Source organism: Cololabis saira, chromosome 17, assembly GCF_033807715.1.
Source record: "Cololabis saira isolate AMF1-May2022 chromosome 17, fColSai1.1, whole genome shotgun sequence".
Classification (NCBI taxonomy): domain Eukaryota; kingdom Metazoa; phylum Chordata; class Actinopteri; order Beloniformes; family Belonidae; genus Cololabis; species Cololabis saira.
Window position 1 is genome coordinate 18,959,443 of NC_084603.1, and position 26,236 is coordinate 18,985,678.

Consider the following 26,236-nt stretch of genomic DNA (forward strand, 5'->3'; position numbering starts at 1 on the left):
TCTTATATCATCACATATCGATATCTGTAGAATATAAATTCTGATCATGGATGTTGATGCACCTTATTAGGTTTTTTTTTTAAAAAGTGGGTGAAAATCATTTTAACAGCCAAACATGAAAACCAGTGTTCGATGTGTATAACAGTATAAAGAATCCAGCACGCTAACCTTTCATCCAATAAATTAAGTGATGAAAATAGCATCTACAAACATATGCCAGTCTAGAATTCATTAAAGAATAAACTTGGAGATATAATGAGTTGCAGATGTATTCCTCCTTTGCTGCGTCAGAACTTTAGTCCAGCAGTCAGTTGTTCATGAACATTTTCTGTTCTGCGTTATAAGAGTGCAAGTAGAATGCAGAAAACCTCGCTCCTCTTGTCTTTTTCTCATGTACCGGGGCTAATAATACTTGCAATACAATTAAGATAATGTATGTTTTGGGAATCATTTTAAACATCACCAATTAAAGTCAGTTACATTCAATTTGAACACAGCATCCTAGAGTAAAACATCTTTTTTATATAAAAGCGTGTTGATTTTCAAATTAAAATACCTTTCACATAAACTCAACTCAGTAACAGAATCTATTTGTAATTTCTTTGCTCAGTCTTTCTAGCTATATGCCTGCCTCACCATGAACATCTCAGAGCAGATTTCGTTCTTCTTCAGCTGTAATGTCAGCCCAAGTGAGACACCAAAGCTCGGCATCAGCGTCACCCAAAGGGAGCCGCTGACAATCGCCGTCCCCATGACCATCTTCTACAGCATCGTCTTCTTGTTCGGAGTATGAATATCCGGTTTACAAGGCACACTTGGCAGAGTATCATTGTTTTACAGATTTTAAATGTGATTAAAGTAGAGGTGAAGCAGCATAACTGCACTGTTATGCATATCATAAAGCAGATATTGTTTGTGTTTTCCCAATTTTAATATTTTCCCCAAATTTCATTAAGGTTTTATTCAACGGTGTGAGCATACTGACCCTCCTCATGGATGCTCATATGAGAGTCAGTGCCATTCGTTTCTACCTGCTCAGCCTGGTTGTATCAGGTACACACTGCTAACACTATCGTACTAAAATCATTTAGTCGAAGGCAGATCTCATCTAATGTTATCCCTCTACAAAACAATGACATCAAATGCTCATCTTATAACATACAGTCTTCTGCAAAAGTCTTAAGGGACCCTCATCTTGAATAAAGAAGTGACCTCCAATTCATCTTTATACTGGGTTACCTGTGTGGAAGCGGTGAGAGGGTCTGAGCAAGAGGCTGTACAAGAATAAATGTCAAAGTCTTAAAAGAAACTCAACCTTCACTTACCCTGTGGAAGTTGCTGAGCTAAAAAGAGTTACATTTGTGCTTGGTTCTGAGAAAGGTCACCTTTAATGTGGACTTCTGTCCGTACAGTCATTTCGTGTACACATTGAATTGAGGTTATTCTGTGGCCCATGCCCAAAAATGGCTGAAAATTGGTCAAGTGATTAATTGGTTGACCAATTAATAAGTCTACCTCAAACGTTACTGCTATATCTCACATTTATACCATAATAGATAAACTAAAAAAGTACATATGGATGGTCATCTAAACTTTGATAAAACTAGGAGTGCGTTAGACTTTTGAATAGCACTGCATTTTCTTCATTTGAAATGTGTTGTCACTTTAAATTGCAAGGTATGTGTCAAAAAAGAGGTCTTACATTTGAGGAAATTATAGAAAAAATCTGTTCCTTGTCAGAAAAAGGCTTAGTGAAATAGAATAAAACCCCGAATGGACAACAACATGCAACGTCTTAAACTGAGTCAATGTTTATTTAACTACAAACAAAGCCAGAATGTGTAAAAAGCACCCTGCCGGTGGATTTCCATGATACTTTCCATTAAATGTAATTTCCATTACATTTTGTACTAAATTGGACCATCGGCACTTCTGAAAAACAACATGTGCAAAAAAGATTCATGCTATATTTGACAGTTTTTTTGTAAATTCTATTTCCATTGCAGGTTTTATTTTCTGTGTTTTAGCAACTGGTAATGAAAACACGACTTATGATATGATTCAGTAGCGACAAGTACCACATTTAGTCACAGTGATGTGAAGTACTTGTTTTCTATATGAGAATATGACAGAGGGCTCTTGGGGCTCTCTCTCTCCCGCTGCTTCAGTTCGTTCAGGGTTGCAGGCAGCTGTTTTTGGACAGCTTTCTCAAGGTTCCTCCAACATGTCAATCGGCCTCTTGCCTGGACTTTGTCAAGAATTCTTTGGCAAACAGAATAATTCAAGGTAGATTGCTGCTCAGGTACCGTTGCTGCAAAACAAGTCTTCATCATTGCCACTGTGCTCCATCGTTAATTGTATGGACTCACATGCTGTGGGTGGTTTTTGTCAGATATAGCACTGTGCATTACAGATAAACATCTTTAGTTTGGCAGCACCTGGCTGCTATTTTCCCTCTTAATTCCTGAAGCTGTACTGAAAAGTCCTCAGCAGTAATTATATTCTCACACACAGCTGTCCTTTTCTTGTGATGACGTTAAATCTGAGTTGTATGTAGGAGTTGGTAAGGACTAGACTTTTTTATTATTATGTCCTGATGCATAACACCTTGATCAAGAGTATACTTTGATAGCTTCACATTTACAGTGCAATCATGCTTATCAACTTATTCTATTTATCCTTTTTTTTTCAATCATAGATATCTTGCAGCTGTTGACCATCCCAGTTACTTTGTATCGATATTACTGGGAGAGCTATCCATGGCGTCTTGGCCAAACGGTGTGTAAGGTCTACTTCATGGTCCGTCAAATGTACTGCGCCACCACGAGCTGGGTCATCGTGACATTCACGACTGAGCGCTATGCAGCGATTTGCCACACAATGTGGTCTGTCTCCAGTCTCAAGGTTAAGGGTCTGCACAAAAAAAATCGCACCTCCAGTTTCCAACCACGTTTTCCTAGCCTCTTGTCTTTCTTTCTTAAAGAAGTCCAGGCTTCCCTGCCTGCTCACTGTGTGGCTCGTGTCTCTGGTGTCAGCGGTGCCTTTTGCTCTGGTCTATGACCAGGTGAGCGTCTGCATCCTGGACTACACGGCGACTACACCAGAACACGCTTTCAAGGTCTCCACCATGTGTGAAATGACGGAGCCTGATCCTGCTCACATTTACAAAGGAGCCTTACTTCTGAGAGCTGGGTTCTTCTTCCTGGTGAGATAAGTGCCGTTTGACAGATAGCATCTGCTCATCTGCAATAGCTCCGGCCACTCAACATTCCACTTTGACCATAGGTCCCACTGGTCTCCATCTTCACGCTTTACATGCTCATCCTACTTTACCTCAAGAGGAATAGTCGTCAAAGGAGGAACATGGGTCTTGTGAGACCAGATGTGGAGGGAAGACGAGACATCCAGTGCCATAGAAATGGAAAGCTACTTTTAAATGAAAAGAGAGCTCTAAAACTCATGGGTAAGTTGTGAAAAATTGTCAATTCCTTTTGAAACTAAAGATCTTATAACATGCAACAGACTAGATGAATAAAAGTTGTAATGTATCATGACTAAAGCCCAATCTCAATACTCCCCCTACTTTTCTTCACTCGCCCTTCTTTTCTTCACTCGCCCTTCTTTTCTTCCCTAACCCCTAAAAAAGAAGGGGGAGATTTTAGGGCACTTGAGATCTAGGGCACTTGGCCCAGGTGCCTGTCCCATTTCTCCTACTCCCCCTCGTTTTCATCCCTAACCTGATCAGGAAGCTGAGAGCCAAAAGCTGTTTTAATTTCAGCTGTAGCGCTGTTAATATGGCACTTTATTAAGTTTTAATATTTTTTCAGGCATAAGGGTAACCTTAAGATCCGCAACCGGGGCTCAGTTTATCCAAATAACGGCTGTTAAGAAATTTGACCCGATGTTTTCGGAGATGAGAAGAGCCGCCGCCCCCGGGGAGCAGCCTCAGCTCACAGCCCGAAAACAGACGTGTCCGCCTGGTCAAGCTGCTCAGTCGCCCCGGGAGAGAAACTCTCTCCCGGGACGCAGCTCTGTTGAGAATTACGCTGGCTGAAATAAATCATTTAGGAAGATGTTGGTTTAATAGATGAAATCTAACAGTTGTAGCTACGCCTGTTAAGAAATTTGCTCCGAAATTTAGAGATTTCTGTCTGCCGGCTCCGGAGTTTGGGTCCGCGTTAAATCGACGCAGAGCCTACGGCGTAGGGTACGGCGTACGGCTCGCATCGCCGCGTACATCGACGCTGGTGTAACGCGGAACCATAAATCCCTTTATTCTGGCGTGATCTTCCGCAACTTTATCTGAAAGTGTGTAAATTACCCAGATAACAGCTGGATTACTTTGTGGTTTCTGAAGACTATTACATCAGAAACATCCAAAACAAATCTGACGAGTCACAGGATTATTTCCCTCTATTTCTCTGAGACGAGTCTGCCTGTTTGCCTTCGGTCGGCGAGTCAAATCGACGCAGAGCCTACGGCAAAAGCATTCTGGGAAATGTTCATAGCCCCTCGCTCGCCAAGTCAGCATCTGAAATCCCTCGATTTGAAGGGGCTATTTTCAGCCCCTAGCCCTCGTTATGCCCCCTCCCCCTTGGTGAAAAGAGGAATTGGGACATGACTACCTTCACGGGAACGCGCAAAAGTTAGGGTTAGTGAAGAAAACGAGGGCGAGGGGGATTGGGACGCAGCTTTTAGCTGTGTATGCTTTCCCTTTTTTTGAACATAATTACAATGCTGTTGGTTTAGTTCTGTTATTAATCTCAATTATCTTGATAATGTATGCATGTACATAAACATCTCCACTCATGTTTTCAGAGATAAATGGATGCGGCCACTCAAGTTAATTTTTTGCAACACATAATTTGAAGCACATCTAGACTGGACTGAACAGGCATTTTAGAAACAGATGGACAAAAAGCCCAGCAAACTATACATAAAGACCACCTATGGCTCACCAACACTGCTTTATCTGCGGTTAATTAAAGCATCCCTCTTGGAAACATTTCTACCGCCATGGCTAAATAAACGTCTCTATACAGGCAAAGTGTAAAAAACGAATTCAGTATGTTACTACTATACCATTATTGTGAATTTGTCCTGTGAAATGCTGAACTTCTGTTTCGCAAAACTGCTCTGAAAAAATATACTGTATGTGCATCATCTGAAGAATGCAAAATGTGTGCATCTTACTGCACTTTAACCCTTTACTAACACCAGTTGGTGACTAGGAACAGGTTTACACATTTTCACTTTAAAAAGTCGTACTTTTTTTCACCGCACATCTAGATGCTAAAAACATGTTGACAACTACATTTGTGAGTATGTGCAAATGTTTTTCACTGTGAATCTTCATCACATCTATGATGAATGAACCTTTAAATGTGTTCTTTATCTTTTTTTTCTCCAGGTGCGGTGGTGGTGGCTTTCTTCGTGTTCAACTTTCCAGACATTGCATCTTCCCTGATGCAGGTCTATGTGGTCGTGTGGTCCGACACGGTCCTTTCTGTCTACACTGTTCTGAAATCCTACTTGTCACTTCCACTGTGGTACATCAACGGCGCTCTGGACCCGCTGCTGTTCTGTATTTCTTCCAACACATTTCGCAGGGCGTGCTGGAGAACTCTGCACAGGCTCAGACTTCACTGCTCCTGGAGGTTTTGTAGCTTGTCTTGGCTTAGGACTCACAGTTCTAGTGCGGACACTAGCACCACAGCCAAGGAGAAGAGCGATGGTAAATTCTATAACTTCTACGGTGAAAAGATGGATAAAAAGAGAAATACAACTGCAAACCAATCAAATCAAGCAAATGTGGAAAACTGTGAAAGCCCCTTTCAAGACGAGCTACGCGAGGAGCATTCAAAGTAATGCTCTTTATCAGTTCATGTTGTCAGGGATACAAAAAAATATTGCCCTCTGGTTACTTTCTTCTCCATTTGTTCTGTTCGTGAATGTTTAGCTGTACAAAAGAAAAAAAATGATCGTTGGAGTCTTCAACTTTGACTTTTCATGTAAATTATGTTCACTGTTCACTGTGCCTAAAAATGTGAAATCTACCTATAATGTACTTTTAAGTGTTTTATGTTTTCTGAAGATTCTGTCAAGCCACACAAGAAACATCTATCTATTACTATATAATTGTAACAATATTTTACCATATAAGTTCTACATCCAATGGGCAAACTGAACAAAATGTTTCTAGGATGCTGTCATTTTGTTAATGGATTGTTTACGTTTATTGCTCATATTAATGTTACATACCTATATATGATTCAGTCTTGCAAACCAGAAAATAAAAAATAACATGAATATGTTCCTGCATCTGATTTTGCACTAGGTTTTAGCTGCGTGACCTTCATAGCAAGTCATAATAATAATAATAATAATAATAATAATAATACATTTTATTTCTAGTGCACTTTTCATTAAAAACAAATCTCAAAGTGCTACTGAGGGCTCGATCACCCATTGTGCAGAGTTTAGTTTTTGGGGTTTTTAAGAGGTAGGTGGAGGAGGAACGGAGGGAGCGTGAGGGTGTCTGAGGAGTGAGGAGATCCATGAGGTAAGTTGGAGCAGTTCCATGAACACATCGGTGGGTGAGGAGAGAGAACTTGTACTGAATCCGGAGTGATACAGGGAGCCAGTGGAAGGTTTTGAGAATGGGAGTGATAAGACTGTATTTTCACACCCTCATCAGGATCCTAACAGCCCTGTTCTGGACGTATTGGAGCTTTTGAGGGGTCTTGCTCTTGCCGATGAGGAGTGCATTGCAGTAGTTCACCCTGGAGGAAACAAAAGCATGGACCAACTTTTCAGCATCTGCCATGGTGAGTGAAGGACGGAGTTTGGCAATGTTCTTAAAAGGAACCCTGGCTATTAAGACATGTAGGTCTTAAAAGATAAATGTTGGTATCAATTATAACAATGTGATATAAAAAACCTTTTTGATGTCTTCGTTTTTATAAAATTTGAAAATATAATTTAACTAGTAGGTCGCCATTGTTGTTTACATTCTGGGTAGTGACGTCAGACGGTGGCTCCTGCTAACCCCCGTCCACTGTTTTGACACCCAGAAACAGATGAAAACACAGCTAAACAGGTGACGGCGCAACAGAAACACAGATCAAAACACAGCTAAACATTAAGGTGACGGCGCACCTACAAAAAAGTAAAAAAAAAAAAAAAAAAGTGCCGCACCATACAGCATGAACTACAAAAACACCATAAAACTCAGATAGACTAACAGACCACACGTTTCAACTAGCAGATAGCCGATGCTACAATAAAAACCCCAGCCAGATCTGGTGTCATTAAATTAAATAAAGATGTTCTTGCCTATTTGACGCGAAGTCTGCGCCTCCCGTTTCGTCAAAGTCCCGGGCCAGTCCCCTCAGCCTCTGGTCTGTCATCACCCAGCACCGAAGCCGGTTTTAGGGGGGAGAGGGGTGGGCTATGCCCACCCAAACGTGCATATATTGCCCACCGGCGTCTCCATCCCGGCGGCGGAGAGCGGATGGCGGTGCGCTGCGGGCTCTAAAGCCCCGGATTCGCCGTCTACGCCGTAGGCTACGCCGTCTACGCAGGAGCCTAATGCACTGGTAAGATGCGCACGACTTTGATCATTTTTGCAGATCTCCCGTGCATCACAGAACTTTGATCCAGTTTGCCTGAACCGAGACCTCTTATGGGCTCCCTCGTCAGCCTCCACGGCCGGGAGAGTGCTGCTCATCTATGTTTTAGATACCTGTCCCAGTTAAACTAACGCGGCTTATCTTTCCAGAGCCACCGCTCTACGTCATCGCCCCCAGAATGCATTGCGCAGGTAAAACATGGCGCCTCCCACAGGTCAAAATATGTGATAAACATTGTAGATTTTTAAAGCAATTAGATTATTTTATGTGTTTCTAACAAAATATTTTAGTATAAGAGAACAATTGTGGCTAATTAGGGACTACATGTCTTAATAGCCAGGGTTCCTTTTAAGGTGATAGTACAAGGTTTGCAGAGTTGTTGTATGTGGGCCTCGTATGTGAGATGGGAGTCCATTTTTACCCCAAGGTTGGTGATCACTGGAAGTAGTGGAATGTTTTGATCAGAGAAGGTGATACTTGTTATGGTGGAAGTGCGGACCTGGTGCAGAGAACCAACTAGGACGGCCTCAGTCTTGGAGCTGTTTAGCTGAAGAAAGTTTTGCTTCATCCATGCCTTTATCTCCTCCAGGCAGGTGGTGAGAGTGGAAGAGGTGGAGAATTCAGAATGGTCGGAGTGGTTAGAGCCAGTTTTTAAATACAGCTGTGTGTCGTCTGCATAGCAGTGGAATGACAGTCCTTCCCTGGTGATTACATTATCAAGGAGGAGCAGGTATATTGTGAACAGATATGGTCCTAATACTGAGCCCTGGGGAACCCCCCAGGTGACCGTGTGGGCTTCTGATGTGACTTTCCCCAGGGCAACATGCTCGGTTCTCCCAGTCAGATAGGAGGAGAACCAGTTGTAGACAGAGTTGGAGAGGTCAATGGTGGTGTGAAGACACTGCAGCAGGATGTTGTGGTCAACGGTGTCAAAGGCGGCGGACAGATCCAGGAGAATGAGAAGGAATGGGGAGCCGGCATCAGCTGTCATAAGCAGGTCATTTGTCATTATAAAAAATATATATAATATAATAAAAAAGTGTCATAATACTTTACTTACTGACAGCGTTCTTCTAGCTGACATCTTTAAAGTAATTTTGAGTCATTAGACAATAGGGCACCTTTTAATTCTAAGGGTTTACACTTCAAGATGTGACCAAAAAAGAAATAAACTGATTAGAAATAGGTAAATACAACTTCAGTTAAATAACATAAAAATTATATATCCATGCCATCAATATTAAATATTAATATTAAAAGAAAAAAATATACCCTATGAAACTTTTACTGATTCAGTAGGAGTGAGGAGTAAGATACTCTTGATTAATTGATCATCAGCACGTGTTCAATTATCTTAGAGAAGAAATAGTTTATGTTGCTCATCAATACTGGACAGGATTATAAAGCCATGTCCCAACAATTCCACCATTCTACCACTTATTCATGAGCAGAAATCATTCATGACCGTTGCTAATCTTCCCACGTGTGGGTGCTCCAGGAAGTTCCCCCCAAGGCTGAACAGTGTAATGCTCAGAAACACTGTAAAAACCCCAAGAGCTACATTCAAGACTCTACAGGTCCTCGTTAGCACATTTTATTTTGAAGTTCATGCTGGCACATTTAGAAAAATACTGCAATAGTTCTTCTTGTAAACAATCACAGCACATAAATACAATATGTCATACCATGCACAGAAATAAAGGGGTAATAATCTGGGCTCGTTTTACATCCACCAGACCTGGGGAAGTATGGAGAGAAAATCGACTCATTTGTGTGTGCGTACATCTTGATTTGTGCTTACTTCTTGATTTATGTGTGCGTAGTACTTGATTTGTGCATATTACTAGATTTTTGTGGGGCGTAACTTGCTTGAAATTATGGACAAAACGATAATTACGAATTCAAAAAGCCTCCCACACACGCAAATCATTAAATACGCATGCACAAATCGCCTGATACACACACGCAAAGCTATAGATACGCAAAAAAGGTTTTGAGACTCTTTTCACACCTCCAAGAACCCTCACAGATTCGTCCATGGTGAATTTAAATACTGGTGGAAAGCTGAGTCATCTGAATTTTCCTCTGAGTCAAGCGTTATTTACCTTGATACTTAGTTACCTCTAAACTTGTAACAAATTGTGAAAAATTGTGGGGCTGTTTAAGAAAGAATATTTCAGCATGGTTATAACACATTTACTTATTCTATAATTCCTTATATGGACAGATATGCATTTATGAGCCTTACAGATGTAACTAGATTTTTTAAAGCAACACCTGCTAGCTGGTGGAAAATTGAGTTTTGTAGATTACTGAACATTATCAAACTGTTTATGATGTTATCACATGAGTGTTGGTTTGTTGTTAAACCACTAGATAAATCTCATTCTGACAAACACGTTCTGTTCCAACTCAAAACTCTTTCGATTCTCATCATTTTTGTCCCTAACGATTCTCATCATTTTGGTCCCTAACAAACGTTTACTCTTTTCATAATCTAATAAAAGATCTATAGTTTTAATTTCAAAATGTCCCTTAAATATTCACTCTTCTCCCCATCAATCATCAGCATTTCTAGTCAACTTTTGCTCAGCCAAAAGAAACAGAAACCCATCCATCCATCCATCCATCCATCCATCCATCCATCCATCCATCCATCCATCCATCCATCCATCCATCCATCCATCCATCCATTCATCCATCCATCCTACTTTCAATGCTCCACCATTATTTCAGTTCCCAAGAAGTCTTCCATCACAGGATTACATGAGTACTAGTGCGAGACTGATTTTTCTTTTGTGTTTTTCTCTTCACATCTCTGTAACCCTCCATATCTCCTTCTGCAAGACTTTTCTTATAATCAAGGATGAAGAGCTCACTTCTTTAGTCTTTGGACACATTGTTCCTGCCACCTTGCTGTTGAGAAAATAATCAATAGAAGAAGAAAGGCAGCGAATGATAATTCAAAGTCAAGGTCCTCATGAAATTAATTTATTTATTTGCTTATCTATCTTTGTTTCATGAAATTGAAAAATTGTCATTCTGGTATATTTTTATACAAATACAAATGTTAGCAAACTTTCTTCACAATAATCGCTTTAATTTTCTAATTCCTATCTGACTGAAATTATACTGCACAAATGGGTCTTAAAGAGATTGTGACATGAAAAAAACATTTTTCTGGATTTTTTGTGTTTAGTTGGGTGTCTTGACATCAATTACACCCAAAAAAAAACGAACTTTTAACATTCAGTGTATTGTGTGCTTCCTGGGAATGATTGGCAATGATTGACAGGAAAGGGGGAAAAGGACGCGTTTTTCACTGCGCAAAAAACACTGTCATAAAAAGCCAGGCATGGAGTAGTTTTTCTTGTTACACCCTTTTAGACACATTTGAGGGATATTGGCCAAGACTTTTAATAGTGTTAAAAGCATGTTAAAAATTATGTCACAATACCTTTAAAGTGTTGCTTTGCAAGAAAAGTTCAACTTATTTTGAATTCCTCATAAGTTTTATTATTATTATTTGCTCTGTGAAACCTTGGTGTTATTTTTGATCAGGATTTGTCATTGAAACCATCTACTATTACACAAAATAATTAAACTAATTACACAAATATTCTCTCTCAGAGTGATGCGGAAAAACGAATTCACACGTTTGTATATCCTCTAGAGTCTACACTAGATAACTGTAATGTGTTATTAGCCGGATGTCCAAGTAATTCTCTGAATAGACTCTAGCTGAGATCACGTCTCTCCTGTGTTTGCCTCCCTCCATAGGCTCCCCAGAAAAATCCTCCCCTCTTTTCTCTTCTGTACAAGGTTACTTCCCTCTTAAAGGGGAGTTTTTCCTTGCTTGTTTGTTCGGCTTAAGGTTTTTCTCCTGCTAGGGGAGTTTTTTCCTGCCATTGTTTATGCAATAATTGCTCGGGGGTCATTTTCAGAGTCAACTTGCATTGTAATAGAAGCTATATAAATAAAATGATGATGGAGAAGGACTCCCACCCCATGAAGGACACCATCAGAGCGCTGGAGAGCTCATTCAGCTACAGGCTCCTTCACCCTAAATGTGTGAAGGAGCTACAGAAGGTCCTTCCTCCCTGCAGCTGTGAGACTACACAACCAGCACTGCTCGCAGTAGACCACATACAACCTGACAATAAATGTACATAAGGGAAATAATGTGCAATATCTTTCATTCACTGCAACGTGCAATTATGTAAATATCCATCTGTAAATATCCGTCTGTTATTTTTTTTTATATACTAGTATTTCTTATTATTTATTTTTCTTATTATTATTATTATTGTATATACCAGTTTACTGTTTATAGTGTGTTATTATTACTGTGTTATTACTATTTCTATTGATGTCTCTTGTTTTTGCACTATCCCCTTTGCTGCTGTAAACTGCAAATTTCCCCTCTGTGGAGTATTAAAGGATTATTTTATCTTATTTTACAATGGAATTGAATTGAATTATTATAATGGATTTATTTTATATTGTTTTGTTGAGTTGCTTGCTTTAACTGCACAGTATTGTTTCAAATTTTGGAGATTATTTTATTTTAAAAATCTATCCATTTAAATTGTTAATTTATAACAAATCAAACATTAAACACTCATTTTAAACGAGTATGAGTGGTTGAACGGTGGTCACGTGGTTATTTTTTGACCAATCACAACACAGCATGTGGAGCGGAAGTTGAAGTCGCGGAAGATTCAAAACGAGGATGGCGACTACAAATGATCCCCAAAACAATCACAAACTGGATCGAAGGTGCCGATTATTCGTTATATAAGTTGTTCTATTATCCATTTAAACGTAATCATACGATCTGTTTGTACCTGGGTTTACAACTAAATGCACTATCTTTGTCGTTATACTTGTTAGCTCCAGTTAGCGCAACAAAAGTAACTGTAAATTATGTTGTTATGTTACTTCTAAACCCTGCATGTACTTTTACCAACTAACAGTTATATTTCTGTGTGTTTTGTACATGTTCATCTGTGTTTTTCTACCACAGGGAGGCTAAATGCAGCGTGTTCCTCAGTCATGAAAAGCCAAACACAAACCAGCCCGTGATCTTAAACCCAGACTTCTTCGTGGAAAGGTTAAGACATGAGTTTCCACAGGTTTTCACGGATTTATTGCTTAGCAACATCACTCGACTCATAGATCTGCCCGGGGACGAGTTTGCTCAGCTGACAGGGGAGTCGGAGCCCAGAGTGGTCCCGTCCAGCGGCTTCCTGCGCTCCTTCAACTTCCTCAAACGGAAAGGTGAAACTAAAGGCGGATTTATGGTTCTGCGTTACACAACACAACCACTTGTGTATAAATAGATTAGATTAGATTGGATTGGATTGTCTTTTATTCATCTCTCAGTGGAGAAATTTGCTTTGTGCAGAAGCAGTACACACAGTACTCGAGATGAGAGGGGATGAGGGGGGATGGCATCCCTCCCTGAAATAAAAACGGTCAAAATCATCCCCCCTGTAAAACTGCCATCCCCCCTTTCCATCCCTTATGTCATTTCATCAATGAATGTGGTTTTACTGCTATTTCAACATTTAGAGTCATCACCAGAAAAATAACACCAGAAAAATAACTTATTTGACAATTTTCACCTGTTTCAAGTAAATTTTCACTTGAAATAAGTAGAAAATCTGCCAGTGGGACAAGATTGATCTTCTTATTACAAGCAAATATTTTTCTACTTATTTTAAGTGAAAATCTACTTGAAACAGGTGAAAATTGTTGTTTTTCCCAGTGATGAGTCTTGTTTTAAGTGTAATGAGATTTTTTTTTACTAAAATGAGACATTTTAACTAGAAATAAGACAAATATTCTTCGTTAAGATTTTGAGTTTTTGCAGTGATCCATTTTACTTATCCTGTGAAGGACAGAGTCATATTGATAAGTTCAGAAAACTGTTTTTTATTGTTGTGTTTTGATGTATTTGATGTAAGCCCAGTGGATATTTAAAGTTTACAGAAGGCTGCATTTAACTGCTGCTATGTCATTCCTGCAGTATTTCTGCAGGTGTTTTGGTCAGTGCTATTATTTGTAATATATTATATTATTTGTAATCAGCACAAATTATCTGTCCCCATGATAAAATCCACCATCCCCACCCTTATTTTTTTTACAACTCGAGTACTGAGTACACACAACACATGCATGCAGAGAAAGGATAAAAAAGTAAAACATATATAATTACAAAATATATACAGTATATACAGTGGAATGAAAATAAAGTTTTGCAGTACAAGAAAGAAAAAAGACAAAAAACCGTGCAAAAAAAGCAGGTAGGATGTTTATGATGCAGTACGTAGTACTTATATACTGGGTATAATACATAGTACTGATATAGTGGGTCTGTATATATAGTACTGGTATATTGTGTTGGCCATTCCATGTTACTGAGGTTTTTACCTTTACTTTTGCTCGGGGTAATTTGCTTCACTTTTATGTGCATGCAAAAGTTAACTGCACAATTTTTACACCTTGCAGAAAAAGGAGTCATTTTTGGAGCGCCCTTAACTGAAGAAGGAATAGCACAGATCTACCAGCTGATTGAATACCTGAGCAAAAGTAAGTATTGGTTATTACACTGTTGCTCAAAAGATGCTACAATATCATGACAATGGGAGCATAATACATACAACTTCTCTCAAGGAGCTTTTTCTTTATTTTTATTTGCTAGACATGTGTTTTGTTTTCACTTTCAGATTTTTTATTACTCTTTAAGAACTCTACCTTCCCAATTCAATTCTCTGCTTAGTTCAGATCTGCTCCACCTCTCTTTAAAGTTGGTTCTGCTCTCACATTCACCTTTGCTTGTATGAATGTCTTGCTCCAGTTCTCCTTTAATGTGCTTTTTTTCTCTTTTTGCACTTACAAAGCTTCTGCTCTCCACCCAAGTTTCATGGGGGTGATATTCAAAGAACAAGTCAGACATTTTAACTTTTTTTACTCACAAATTAATAAGAGGATCTAAAAAATAAATTTGAATTTTGCTTTGTAAAAGAAATCAATCTTGTCTTTTCGACATCAGCTCAACTATCAGCAGATGCACGCAAATATGGGGAACTGAAACAATTTGAAACATGGATTCATCTTTTACAGAATTGTCTGCTTTTTGATAATATTGTGACTTGATTTTAAGGTTTTATTTTTCCAAAGTCAGTTGTGTAAAATGTTGGAAAATCCAACTGTTTTTCTTTTCAGTTGCATGTTAAGTTACACATGAAGGCTTGTTACCACATTCACATTACATTGTTTTTAGCACATCTTTTGTTTTGTTGAGGAAAGGAAAACCTAAACGGGTAAAACCAACAATGGACACCATGGCGAAGGCAATTTAAAAGAGAATAAGTGAGCAAGAGAACAAACAAGAGTAAATCTTTCCCTGCAGGAACACCTGTCCTACAGGGAGAACATCTTTAAAAAATGCACAAGTTCCTTTGTCCTGCTTTCACATATTTTCTTTACTGGTTTGGCTTTTCCATATTGACTAATTGTATATGGAAGTTGGGAACATGACACTGTCTGGAAGGGATGCTATAAAGTGGCGGCGGCAGTATCATATATTTGTGATACAACCATGGGAATTTTAACACAAAGATTGGGATTAAACAGAGAAAAAAAATCCTGGAGCAGAGGTTTCAGGGTGCAGAACACTACTGAGGGAAGGAAAAGAGCTCAAACTAGTGAGTGACATTTTTACAATCTGCAGTGAATCTGAGAGCAGAAACCCAGTAGGAGGTAAATAAAAGCAAATTGGCATGCAAGCATTGAGTGTGAATTTAAAGGTAAGGGTTTTAGAAATATGAGCATAAAAAAACAGTGAATTTTGCTCTTAAATTTAGAACACACACTATTAAGAAGAAGAATATAGCCATGTACATAACTACATACATTTCTCAAAGTAATCAGACCCCTATGACAGTATTTTGTTTGACATTTTAATAATTTTATCTGACGATACATTCATCTTAAATAAACCTGATCGTGGTTCTTCTGGACTTTTATCAGAATTAGACTTGTTAAGTATTAAGACCTACTTCCTTCTTCATTCTTTAACTTTGCTGGAAAGCAATTTTACATGAGGTCATGGTTTATTTCGAGGAAGAAATGATGTCATTCACTGAGAGTGGACACTGGGAGCAAATGCTGGAGTCAATAATTCATCCAAAAGCACTTTGCTCCTGCTGACTTCCTGCCTCAGCTTCAACCACTCTCTCTCTCCTCACTGCTGTGTCTTTGTCTTCTGATGTTTTACTCACTCTTTGTCTACGTGCCTTAACACCAGCTCCTCCCTCCTTCTGCCTTTGGCTGTCTCACTTCATCTTTCTCTCCCTCCCCTCAGACCTCCATGTGGAAGGGTTGTTCCGTGTGCCAGGCCACAGCTTAAGGCAGACAGCCTTGAAAGAGATGTTGAATGCCGGGGCTGAGATAGATCTAGAGACGGGTGACTTCCACCCCAATGACGCAGCCACGTTGCTCAAAGTCTTCCTGGGAGAGCTCCCGGAGCCTCTGCTCACGCACCGTCACTATCATGCTCACCTGAAGATTGCAGGTGATTGTTAATTCACACACAGATTATTTTCATATGTCAAGATAAATGTATTTTTGATCAAGTAAAAATAAAACACACACACGCTCAAATAACGGTGACTTTGTTTGCTTTTTTAAAAATGTTTTCCCTCTGCTGTCCACAGAGTTGACTCGCTTTGATGATAAGGGCGATAAGATGAATGTGCCAGACAAGGAACGCCAGATAGAAGCATTTCAGCTGCTTTTCATGCTGCTCCCTCATGCCAACCGCAGCTTGTTGAAGCTGCTGCTGGATTTATTGTATAACACTGCTCGCAATCAGCAAATCAACAAGATGTCTGCTATTAATTTAGCCACAATGTTTGCTCCACACATCATCTGGCCAAAAAATGTAGGAATCTTCTATTTCTTTAAATCATTTTTAAACCTCCTTTCAGCTGTTTTGCAAGTACCTTCTTAAATATCCTTGACGTGATTGTGTGCTGTATTCTTATGTTTTAGGTTATGGCAAGTGATCTTCAGGGAAACATTGAGAAACTGAACAACGGTATAGCATTTCTCATCAGGCATTCACAAAAACTGTTCAAGGTAAGCTTGCTTATGAGCTGCTTCTCTGCTGTCTCGTTTCTCATATTGTAAATTTAACAGCCTATTTATAAACTCTGCCAATTAATATTCTTATGGGGTATGTGAGATTACCTTTTTTGGGGTAAGGTTTGAAGTTTAATGTGCAGATATAACAAGAGACATCATGAATAGCTCAAGACATTACTTGGGGTGTCTCAAGCTTAAATGTTTCCTGGTTGACTACAAGTTGCAATCGAAGGCGAATCATCAACTAATTGTTACACAGTTAGAAAAGATGTATTTATTTGATTGCTGATTTGGAAGCAATAGTTTTTTAACATTAGTAAAGTTAAAGAATCAAGGGGTTTGGAATCCTTGAAATGTTATTTATCCATTGACCAAAATAAATTACTAGCCTGCTACTGTGCAACAGACAAATTAAAACTATGAAAAATGAATTTAGTGTTAAAAGGTTAAAAAAAGACTAGAAAAAAATCAGTCTTAGTATTTTATTTTTTATGTTTTTTATTTTACCACACTATAACATCATTCAACTTATGTGCAACAACAAATAAAATGCGCACTGAGCTTTATTTGGAATTTCAACAACAGCAGCTTTACTGTCAAATTACACATTTCCAAAATTGCTGTAATTAAACTGCAAACAATAATATAACTAAAACAAACCATCAAATAACAGGCTACAGTGCAAAAAAAGACAAAGGCTGCGTCCAAAATTGCATACTTCCACCCTAATGAGTATGCAAAATGAGTATGCGAGATTTTTTAGTGCGTCTGAAACATTAGAACGTACTCAATAGTATGCGCTATCCATACTCATTCCGGAGAAATTTATTAGTGTGGATTGATGGACACTATCTCAGCAGAAACTTCCCACAATGCAATGCAGTGGCGTTTGGTTGCTAAGTGTCATAAGTATAATATTAAGTATAATAATATTATTATATAATATTAATATTATAATATTTTTATATAGCAGGGTTTTTCCGTGTGGAGTTTGCATGTTCTCCCTGTGCTTGCGTGGGTTTCCTCTGGGTACTCCGGTTTCCTCCCACAGTCCAAAAACATGCGTACTAGGTTAATTGGTGATTTTAAATTGCCCGTAGGTGTGAGTGTGAGTGTCTCTGGTTATTTGTCTCTATGTGGCCCTGTGATGGACTGGTGACCTGTCCAGGGTGTACCCCCTGCCTCTCACCTGAAAATAGCTGGGGTAGGCTCCAGCAGACCCCCGTGACCCTGCAAAGGATAAAGCGGGTATAGATAATGGATTGATGGATATTCGTATATAATAATATTATATAATGTCATCTTGTTTCGGCCAGAATAAACGGGAAAGAGCGGAGCAGAGTGCTGCTACTGCTGCTGTGACATGTGCGCTCTTAATAGTACGTCCGAATTAATGCACACTACTGATATTTACTCAAAAGTGTGCCGAACTTAAGTATACTTTTTAGTATATACTTTTTAATATGGCATTTCGGACGCACCGAAAAATAAATGTTATGTAAACTGCGCATGAAGTGTGGCATCTTTTAAATTTTAACTTTATTTGAAAAAAATTGAGGTTATTTTAAAGCCTTTTTACAATTATTATCATAATATATACGTGTTGTTGTTTCCTCCATATTGTCTGTGTGCATGCTCAGTGGTCGGTGATCAGTATGGGGATTTGATCAGACCGAGTCATTATAACAGAGAAAAGCCTCCACTGGCTCTGCCAGTCCTCCGTGTGGTTCCTGGGTCTCACAGCACAGATGTTCAAGCTATTCACTTCCATCGTACTGTTAGGTCTTGAATGGGTTTGTGTATGGCCACATCCCGTTGCTTTGTCGGTGCGAGTGACCTTAATTACCTTTTCAAAGTTGGTCTGACGGCAGCAAAAGATCACATGTGGTTTAATAGCTGCACTTAGGTATATTTACAAAGTGTTTCCTTAGCAACGAACAACGCTGACCTTTCTTATGCAAGGTTTTCTGGATAGCAGTTCAGCACATGGCCCCATATTTGCAGCATTGCCACTTTGCCAAAATAAAAATGTTCTCTGTATAAATGTCATATTCCTTCATCCCTTATCACAGTTTCTCAGCAATGTTACTTGCTGTGTGGTCTCCAGCTCCATCGATTTATAGATGCCATAATTCATCTAGTTGAAAGGTCCAAATGTCCATTGTGAAGTTTACCAACTGTCTGTCTGGTGGTATTGAGTTGCTGGGTGCATGGCAGTATTGCATTGAGGAAGATTGTAGCCTGGCTCTGGGAATGCAACATACTTTTTAAAACCTTCTCTGCTGATGATTTGTCTCATGTTAAATGCACTATCTGCTATTGTGTCCATAATATCTCTCATTCTCAGAGAGCTAAGGGCATGTTATAAATGTTGGTGAGTCAGTGATGCCTGCAGAGTTGACACTGATTCATCCTCACAGTACACTGGATAGATCTAAACACAGAACTGCTTAAAGATAATGATCAAGTCCTTATAGAGTTTGCATTTCACTCTCTGGGTCATCCCATACCCTTAAAGTGATCCCATGCATGGGGCTTTCTGTCTGACGAGTTAACTGTACAAACAGTCATTCACAACAATGAGCAATAGATCTGTCAGTACTGCCTTTACTCCATCACGCGGATTAAACTCCTTTGGAGTAAACAGAGACATACTGTAGGACAAGCAGGTATTTGCAAACAAGAGGAGGGAGAAAAAAGGGGACCATCATTCCCTTTACAATTGTTTAATTTTGGTGTGTTTGGGATGCGTGTAAGCCTGTGATTATATTTAAGTGTCTGTGTCAAAGCTGGAGTGGGAGGGGCAGCATTGATACATATCAGTTACTAAAAGAATTATAATATATTATAGAAATCGATAAAGGCTCTTTAAATATGTTGCTGCCTCTGAGTTAATAATAAAAAAAAACCATCATGTAGTACGTCCTTTGTATGATGTATATTATTAATCTAAATTTTTATTTTCAATGTATAATTGACTGCCACGCTCTGTCATCCACATGACTGTATTTCATATACAGTTGATTTGCTTATTTAAGTCTACATCGTCCAACTGAGGGCAACATTGCATGTTTTAGTTGTTATGCAGTATTGTACTTCAAACCTGATTGATTCTAAAACAAAAACATGAAAGAAAATAAATGAATTTTCCCAGTTGTACAGTTTTGACTATATTTATGAATGAATTCTTGTACGTTGAATCTGTATCTACTATGCTGCTCCACAATGTACGCCGAAAGGTTGAATGATGGCAGCAGAAGTATGTTGTGCTTTACGTCGAGAGTTAAATACTGTATTTCATTTATTAATAAAGCCAAACTATAGAGAAGATTATCTGAGAATTTGATGTTCATGTTTACCTTCATTAAAGGCACCTGGATATATCACAGAATATGCTCAGCTTTACTTCCCAGGATCAAAAACCCTTCAGTCACATGTGAGTGTTCTTTTTTTTTTTGTTTTATTCCTTCTCTCTCTTTCACTGAATGTTTATTTAGATACTCTTAATTAAATGGGAGTGCTAATTCTTTATTACACATGAATAATGCCTCTGTTTCCAGAATGCTGGGAAATTGTCCTAAAATGGAACAAAAAATTAACAATATAGACAAATACAAAGGAAGTGGTTTTCAGAGTCTGTAATGAGCAACTTTATTGTATTTCAAGAATAACAAGCAAGTTTATAATTTGATGAGAGGAACTGTACAAAGTTAGCAGACTATCCTGTTTATTGTTGCATTACATTGTCCTTCCTTTCATTCATACCTAAGAAATTATTTGGGAACTGAAGATGCTGTAAAGATGGTCAAAATAATTTCCTTTAAGTAAAAGGTTTAACCGTTTTTCATATGAAGGTTTTTAAGTCTAGCTAACTTTTAAGTCTAAAAATCTATGTGTCTGGTCAGTTTTAAATGTTGTCCAAATAAAACCAGCTTTCAATCAGCATATTCTACTTCTGTTCAAAAGTGTTTGTTTTTGTGAGGTTCAAAGATGTAGATTATCATTTCACCAGTTATTTCTCAACTTTTCTAGGATGACTTGACCCTCAGTTCTGGAAATAAAGATGGGGCAACCGCTGCGCTAACCACTACTTCCCCATCTCCCTCCATGAGAACGGTCAAAGCTGAGATCAGCGGCAGCAGCTGCAACGAGCCATCGGAGACTCCGAGCTATACCGAATGTGCCCTCAAGGAGCTGTACCAGCAGGTCAGCAACATGCCAGAGTCTGCCAAGAAGAAGAAACTCATCAGACAGGTAGCGTTGTACGACAATTCTGACAACAGCAACAAAAAAAGAAGATTCCTTTACATTTTACTTTCATAACTAGTACATAATGTGGCCTGTTTGTTCCAAGTTTGAAAAGCAGCCCTCGATGACTCCGTCAGCAGATTCACAGCCACCGTGCATCAGGAGACACTGGCGGTCACGCTCACTGGGTGGAGTTATCAAGGTTTGTTGATGGCACTCTATTGTGAAGGAATAGTATTCAGTTTTGTGGCTTTAGAAATATACTTTTAATGTTTACCTTGCCCTGATACTACTATGACGACGACAATGAAAGTGAGCCATGCAAGTGACAGTACACAGCAACTCTCTGAAATAATGATCTTTCTCTTATATATCAGAGAAAGCTGATAGGAAGCCAAATATTAACAGAGAAAGAAAACGGGAAGAACGCAGAGTCTGCTTCCAAGCTCCTGAGCCTTTAAGCTGGGGGGATCAAGCACCATCTGTGGGGAGGTGAGTATTACATTGTCTCAGAACAAGACAAACGTGTTTTATGTTACAAAAATGATCTGCGCTTCTGCAAACAAAAGATCCGTTAAAATCTATTATCCTACAGCATGTGTAGTATTCCAGAGAAGGTGCAAGTACCACGGGCCCCAAAGCAGGAAGTGAGAAAATAGAGTGCAGTGAAAGGGAAGCTACCCATGACCACTTGCAGAGTGAGGATTTGTGATCATAAAATAGACCACATCTGAACTTTGATTATGAAACATAATTGCAAAATTACCCTTTGAACACCTCTGTGTTGTCACTTTGGGATCTATATTTTTATTATGTCTACACTCTGTACATGCAGCACTTCTCTGAGATTACACACTGATGAATATCCAGTGTCTTATGTAAAGGGCCCTCATGAGGTGGCGGGGCTGAAACCGAACATCTGAACTGAACTGAGGTGACTCGTCAGTGTACCTCATTGCAGTGATCACACTTAGTAGCTGTGTACTTTTATTCAGTTACTTTTTTGTTACTCAAGCAATTAACCCACTGATCAGCTGTTAAGTAGTTCAAACTTTTATTACACAGGGAAATTTAAGGTTTTTAACAATTTGACATGGGTGTACTGTATTCTGCCTGTCACTTTATTTAATAATAAAATAACAGGAAACAAACTTCGACTGCTTGGAAACTCTTAAAAAAATTGTTTGGAATATTCACGTGCAAGTTCCTATATTTTATTCTATTCTATTCTATTCTATTCTATTCTATTATTACTACACTGCTCAAAAAAATAAAGGGGCCAAGAAAATAAGACACCCCAGAATTGTGTGTGTGTGTGGCCTCCACAGGCCTGTGCAAATGGAAGTGTGATTGACTTGGAGTCACATTGTGTGTTGTTTAAGTGTTCCCTTTATTTATCTGAGCAGTATATATTATTCCCTATAAATGGTATACTATATTCCGACAAGTAAAAATTGGTCATCGTAATTGCTGTCATGAGGGGTCTTTGCCTCACGCAGAGTAAGTAATGGGGCCTGAAGGCTGTTCTCAGCTGAAATGATTGCAAAGTAACTAATCCCTTCCTCTCTTCTGTTTTCATTCTCTAAAGGTCATGAAAGGATCATCTTGAGGCTGTGAGACAAATGAAAACAATTTGATGAGCCATTTGGAGCCATTTTTTTAAGTTTCTTTTCTTCATTGTAGGCCAGTTTGGTTTTCTTATTCAGTTCAGAGTGAATTTGAGTATTTAATTTTTTTAATTGACTGAAATATGTTCATTTATTTAAAGTAAAAAAATATATAGTTTTATTGGTTATTTGAATATTTTGGACTCTTGAATATTGTGCGTTAGCTGTAGTCTAACTGTGAAGTGCAGGTTTCCTGTTTCAGCGTTGATCTGCTTGTAGAGTTGTTGAGATGCAGACGCTGCAGGTTAAAGTAGTCAGTTCGGAGATGTGCCTTAAACTAAAGCTATTCGGATGTTTCATTGAGGAATATTTTATTAGAATTAACATTTTTTTAACAGATTTGCGTGTTTTTTTTTCCTTTTATGAAGAACCATTTAATTTGGGAATAAAATAAAAAAGTTTTCACTAAAAAAGTAAGAAATGTTGGAAAGGAAATCCTGACTGAAAAGAATAAGCTTGTGCATTCTGTGAATAATATTTTTTTGAAAATCTTGCGTGAATACTGATGCCTTAAACTACTGTTACTTTGATTCTACTCTGGTCTTTTTTCTATTACTTTTGTCTGTTTTTTATTATTGCAAAAATGTATATAGTTTTATAGCGTTTTACAATCTGATTTTTACTCTTTAAGAAATGTTAAAATGTCTTTTTTTTCTTTGTTGGGGAAGGGGGGTATTTTGTATTTTTCTTTTTTACTACTTACAAAGTTTTATTGGTTGAGTGCAAATGAACATGCATTTTTCATGTGCTTCTTTTTCATCCGGGTATTTATTTGGGAGATTTGGTTACTATCACTTTTAACACCACCTTGTTGTCTTACTGAGTAATACTTAACAAAGCTGTTGGAAGTTTACTATAATAATGCAGCTGCTGCATCGTCAACATAACTTATGTAAACAGCTGATACTGGTGCTACTGAGAAGCTATGCAAACCACTGTAATGAAATACATTATGCTTATTCTATTCTCTTTGATTTATATGAGACTTGTGCTTTTTCTTTTCTTTCAGTGGTGGTATTATTTTTGGCTGTATGATGCTATTTTATTTGCGGCCACAAGGTGGTGCTGTTCAACTGCTAATGACCGGGGCACCTCTGGGTCCGTGAAGTTAAAAAAGATGTCGCGTAACTGATTCGTCTGTGTGACACATTTTTATATAGAAAATCAAAAAGAGTCCAACTTATATTTAACAATGTTAAAGCACTTAAACATGTCAACAAAAAAAGTGCAACATGTATGTTTTATACTAACACTGTCTGAATACATGGTCACATTTCCCTTGAAAACAGTAAATGTCACCACTTTAATGTTTTCCATGTTTAGCTGGAGGTCCCGCTGTCCTGCAGCCAGAAAGCAGGTAACAAGCTGCTTGTAAACTTTTGTAGGTTGTGGTAGTGAACGAGACGCCAAATGAAATTAAAATGTACATGAGTTTTAGACCTGTGACCAGAAAGGGGAAAAGAAAAAACCCAGAAAGCCACTAAAGGGAAACGGTACTGTCACGAAAATGCCGTTTTCAATGATTTGCACACGCTGTACACATTTAATGGAGTTCGGGGGGTGAGTCTTTGGATGGATAGTAAGAGTGAAGACTGCTTTCCAAAACAGCAGGAATGTCTCAGTGTGTCATTATGGTGTCCATGTCAATGCATGCTCGGCATTGTAAGTATATGTTGTACGCATTCTGTGAGAATGGGTCTGCTTTTTCTCATGTTCTCTAAATAAACAGAAGACAGCTTCCATTATAGGAAGAGTTTTGTTTCACAACTGATATTCCAGGGAAGTCATAATCTGTTTTACCTCAGTGAACAAAATGAAGCATACTGTAATAGACACATATAAATGACTTCACATTCATATGTTTGTGGGTTGGCCATGATTGGATGGAATTTCTTTTAAATATTTACACTAAAATGTCTTAATTAAGTGACTTTTTTAATAACAAAAATTGAGTAAAGAACAGAAGTTGGAGCATCATTTGTATGCTTCAAGCACAGATATGTGAGTTTTTCTTCTTTGTAAGTATAGGTCAGTGAACCTAAATACACACAACTCAAACTGGAAGCCTGCTTCCGAAAGACAAAAAACACCCGGGAAAAAACACCCGGGAACAAAGAGATTCCTTCCTCAGCTCAGCCATGAAGCAGCAGCAGCAGCAGCAGATAACTCCATCCTAATGAACTTTGTCTCGTTTGTAGAATATGAGCTGGAGGAAAACACTTATTAAACTGCTGGCTTCGGTTGTAATAAAACGTTTTTCAGCTGGATTCCATTCCACATTAAATATAGCTCCCTATTTGATTCAGTTCTTGTTGAGGTCTCATGTTTTGCAAATTTCTCCTCTGCCAGACAGTTGTAATTGCTGCCACGTCCTCCCACGGCTTTGAGAGCTGCAGAATCATTTCTGTTGTCTATTTGTGTGCATTCCTATCACAGTTTTTTGTGAGAACGGAGGGATGTTGCCACCAGCCTCTATTACCGCTAAACAGCACTGTCTGCTCTTTAATTAGCTGTTCATTGAGGGAAGATCTACGCTGCACTGACATTTTTATTGGGATACATGCAGCTTTTCTGCCGTTGCGTGTACACCTGTACATGTACATGGTTAGAGTTGCTTGAGGAACATCTCTAAAACTCATAACTCTGCTTTCATCTTCTCTTTTTTTTCTTTACTTTCATTTTTAAATAGAGCAGTTAGCATGGCTGTGGTTCTATGGTCTATTTAATTTTGCTGACATTAATGTTGGAGGGAATCCACCTACTCAGCAGAACTACACCAAAAAACCAATCGACTCCAACTCTGCACCTTAGTGCTCTCTACGGCGCTGGATACTTTTAGTGAAATTGCTTAGTAAGTTTTACAACATGGCAGTTTAGGGTTGCCATGGTGATGCTTTACTTAGTGTGTAAAATGATTTACAACTCAAAAGACATGTTCAGATTATAAATTACAACGTTTAACAGTTGAGATTTGCATATAAAAGTGCAGTGGCCAGAGCATGGCTTCACCAGGAATGTCTGTTCCACAAATGTGTCTTCAGGGAGACGTGAAGCTTGTTTCAAAGTGTCACCATGTATGTTGCGTGGATCACCATGAACATCACCTCCTGGCCTGCACTCATGAGAAGGAGAGCTCGGTTCAATGCCCTCTTTCAGACCACGGATGTGAAACTCCACAAAGTGCAAATATGAATTTAGAAAAGATTCCTAAAAGTTGCACTTACACTGTCAACAGAGGGAAGACAACAACCTTCTGTTTTAACTCTCCTTATCATTCAGTTTTCTCCTCTCAGCAGAGTCCTGCTCGTCTTTATCCTTCCAGTCCACTTTAGAGACGGCATGTCCCTGGCGTTAAAGCAGTGAGTGAGGGAGATAATCTTTTCATTTTTATCAATCGGGCTTTGATATCCACGGCTGTGGTGATGCTTCAAATATATAAAGTTGTGTAACTTTTTACGGCGGTGGCTTGCCAATCTGTCTACCCTCTGAAATAAAATGAACTGAAGTACGCTCATGCAGCAGCAGCAGCAGCAGCAG

General features: G+C 38.7%; 2 protein-coding genes across 2 annotated transcripts; both read left to right on the forward strand.

Annotated features, from left to right (window-relative positions):
* Positions 1-631: 631 nt before the first annotated feature.
* LOC133464118 (pyrokinin-1 receptor-like) lies at positions 632-9,219 on the forward strand. The gene is made up of 8 exons (XM_061746105.1): positions 632-787; positions 957-1,053; positions 2,699-2,904; positions 2,984-3,205; positions 3,286-3,463; positions 5,411-5,787; positions 8,449-8,628; positions 9,130-9,219. Exons 1-8 carry the CDS (start codon positions 638-640, stop codon positions 9,217-9,219), a joined length of 1,500 nt encoding a protein of 499 aa, XP_061602089.1. The 5' UTR covers positions 632-637.
* Positions 9,220-12,325: 3,106 nt separating this feature from the next.
* LOC133463307 (rho GTPase-activating protein 19-like) lies at positions 12,326-24,686 on the forward strand. The gene is made up of 11 exons (XM_061744783.1): positions 12,326-12,410; positions 12,658-12,911; positions 14,145-14,225; positions 16,003-16,212; positions 16,355-16,581; positions 16,692-16,778; positions 20,155-20,220; positions 20,817-21,038; positions 21,139-21,234; positions 21,410-21,524; positions 22,621-24,686. The coding sequence occupies exons 1-10, from the start codon at positions 12,364-12,366 to the stop codon at positions 21,491-21,493; spliced, it is 1,374 nt and encodes a 457-aa protein (XP_061600767.1). The 5' UTR covers positions 12,326-12,363; the 3' UTR covers positions 21,494-21,524; positions 22,621-24,686.
* The last annotated feature ends 1,550 nt before the right edge of the window (positions 24,687-26,236 follow it).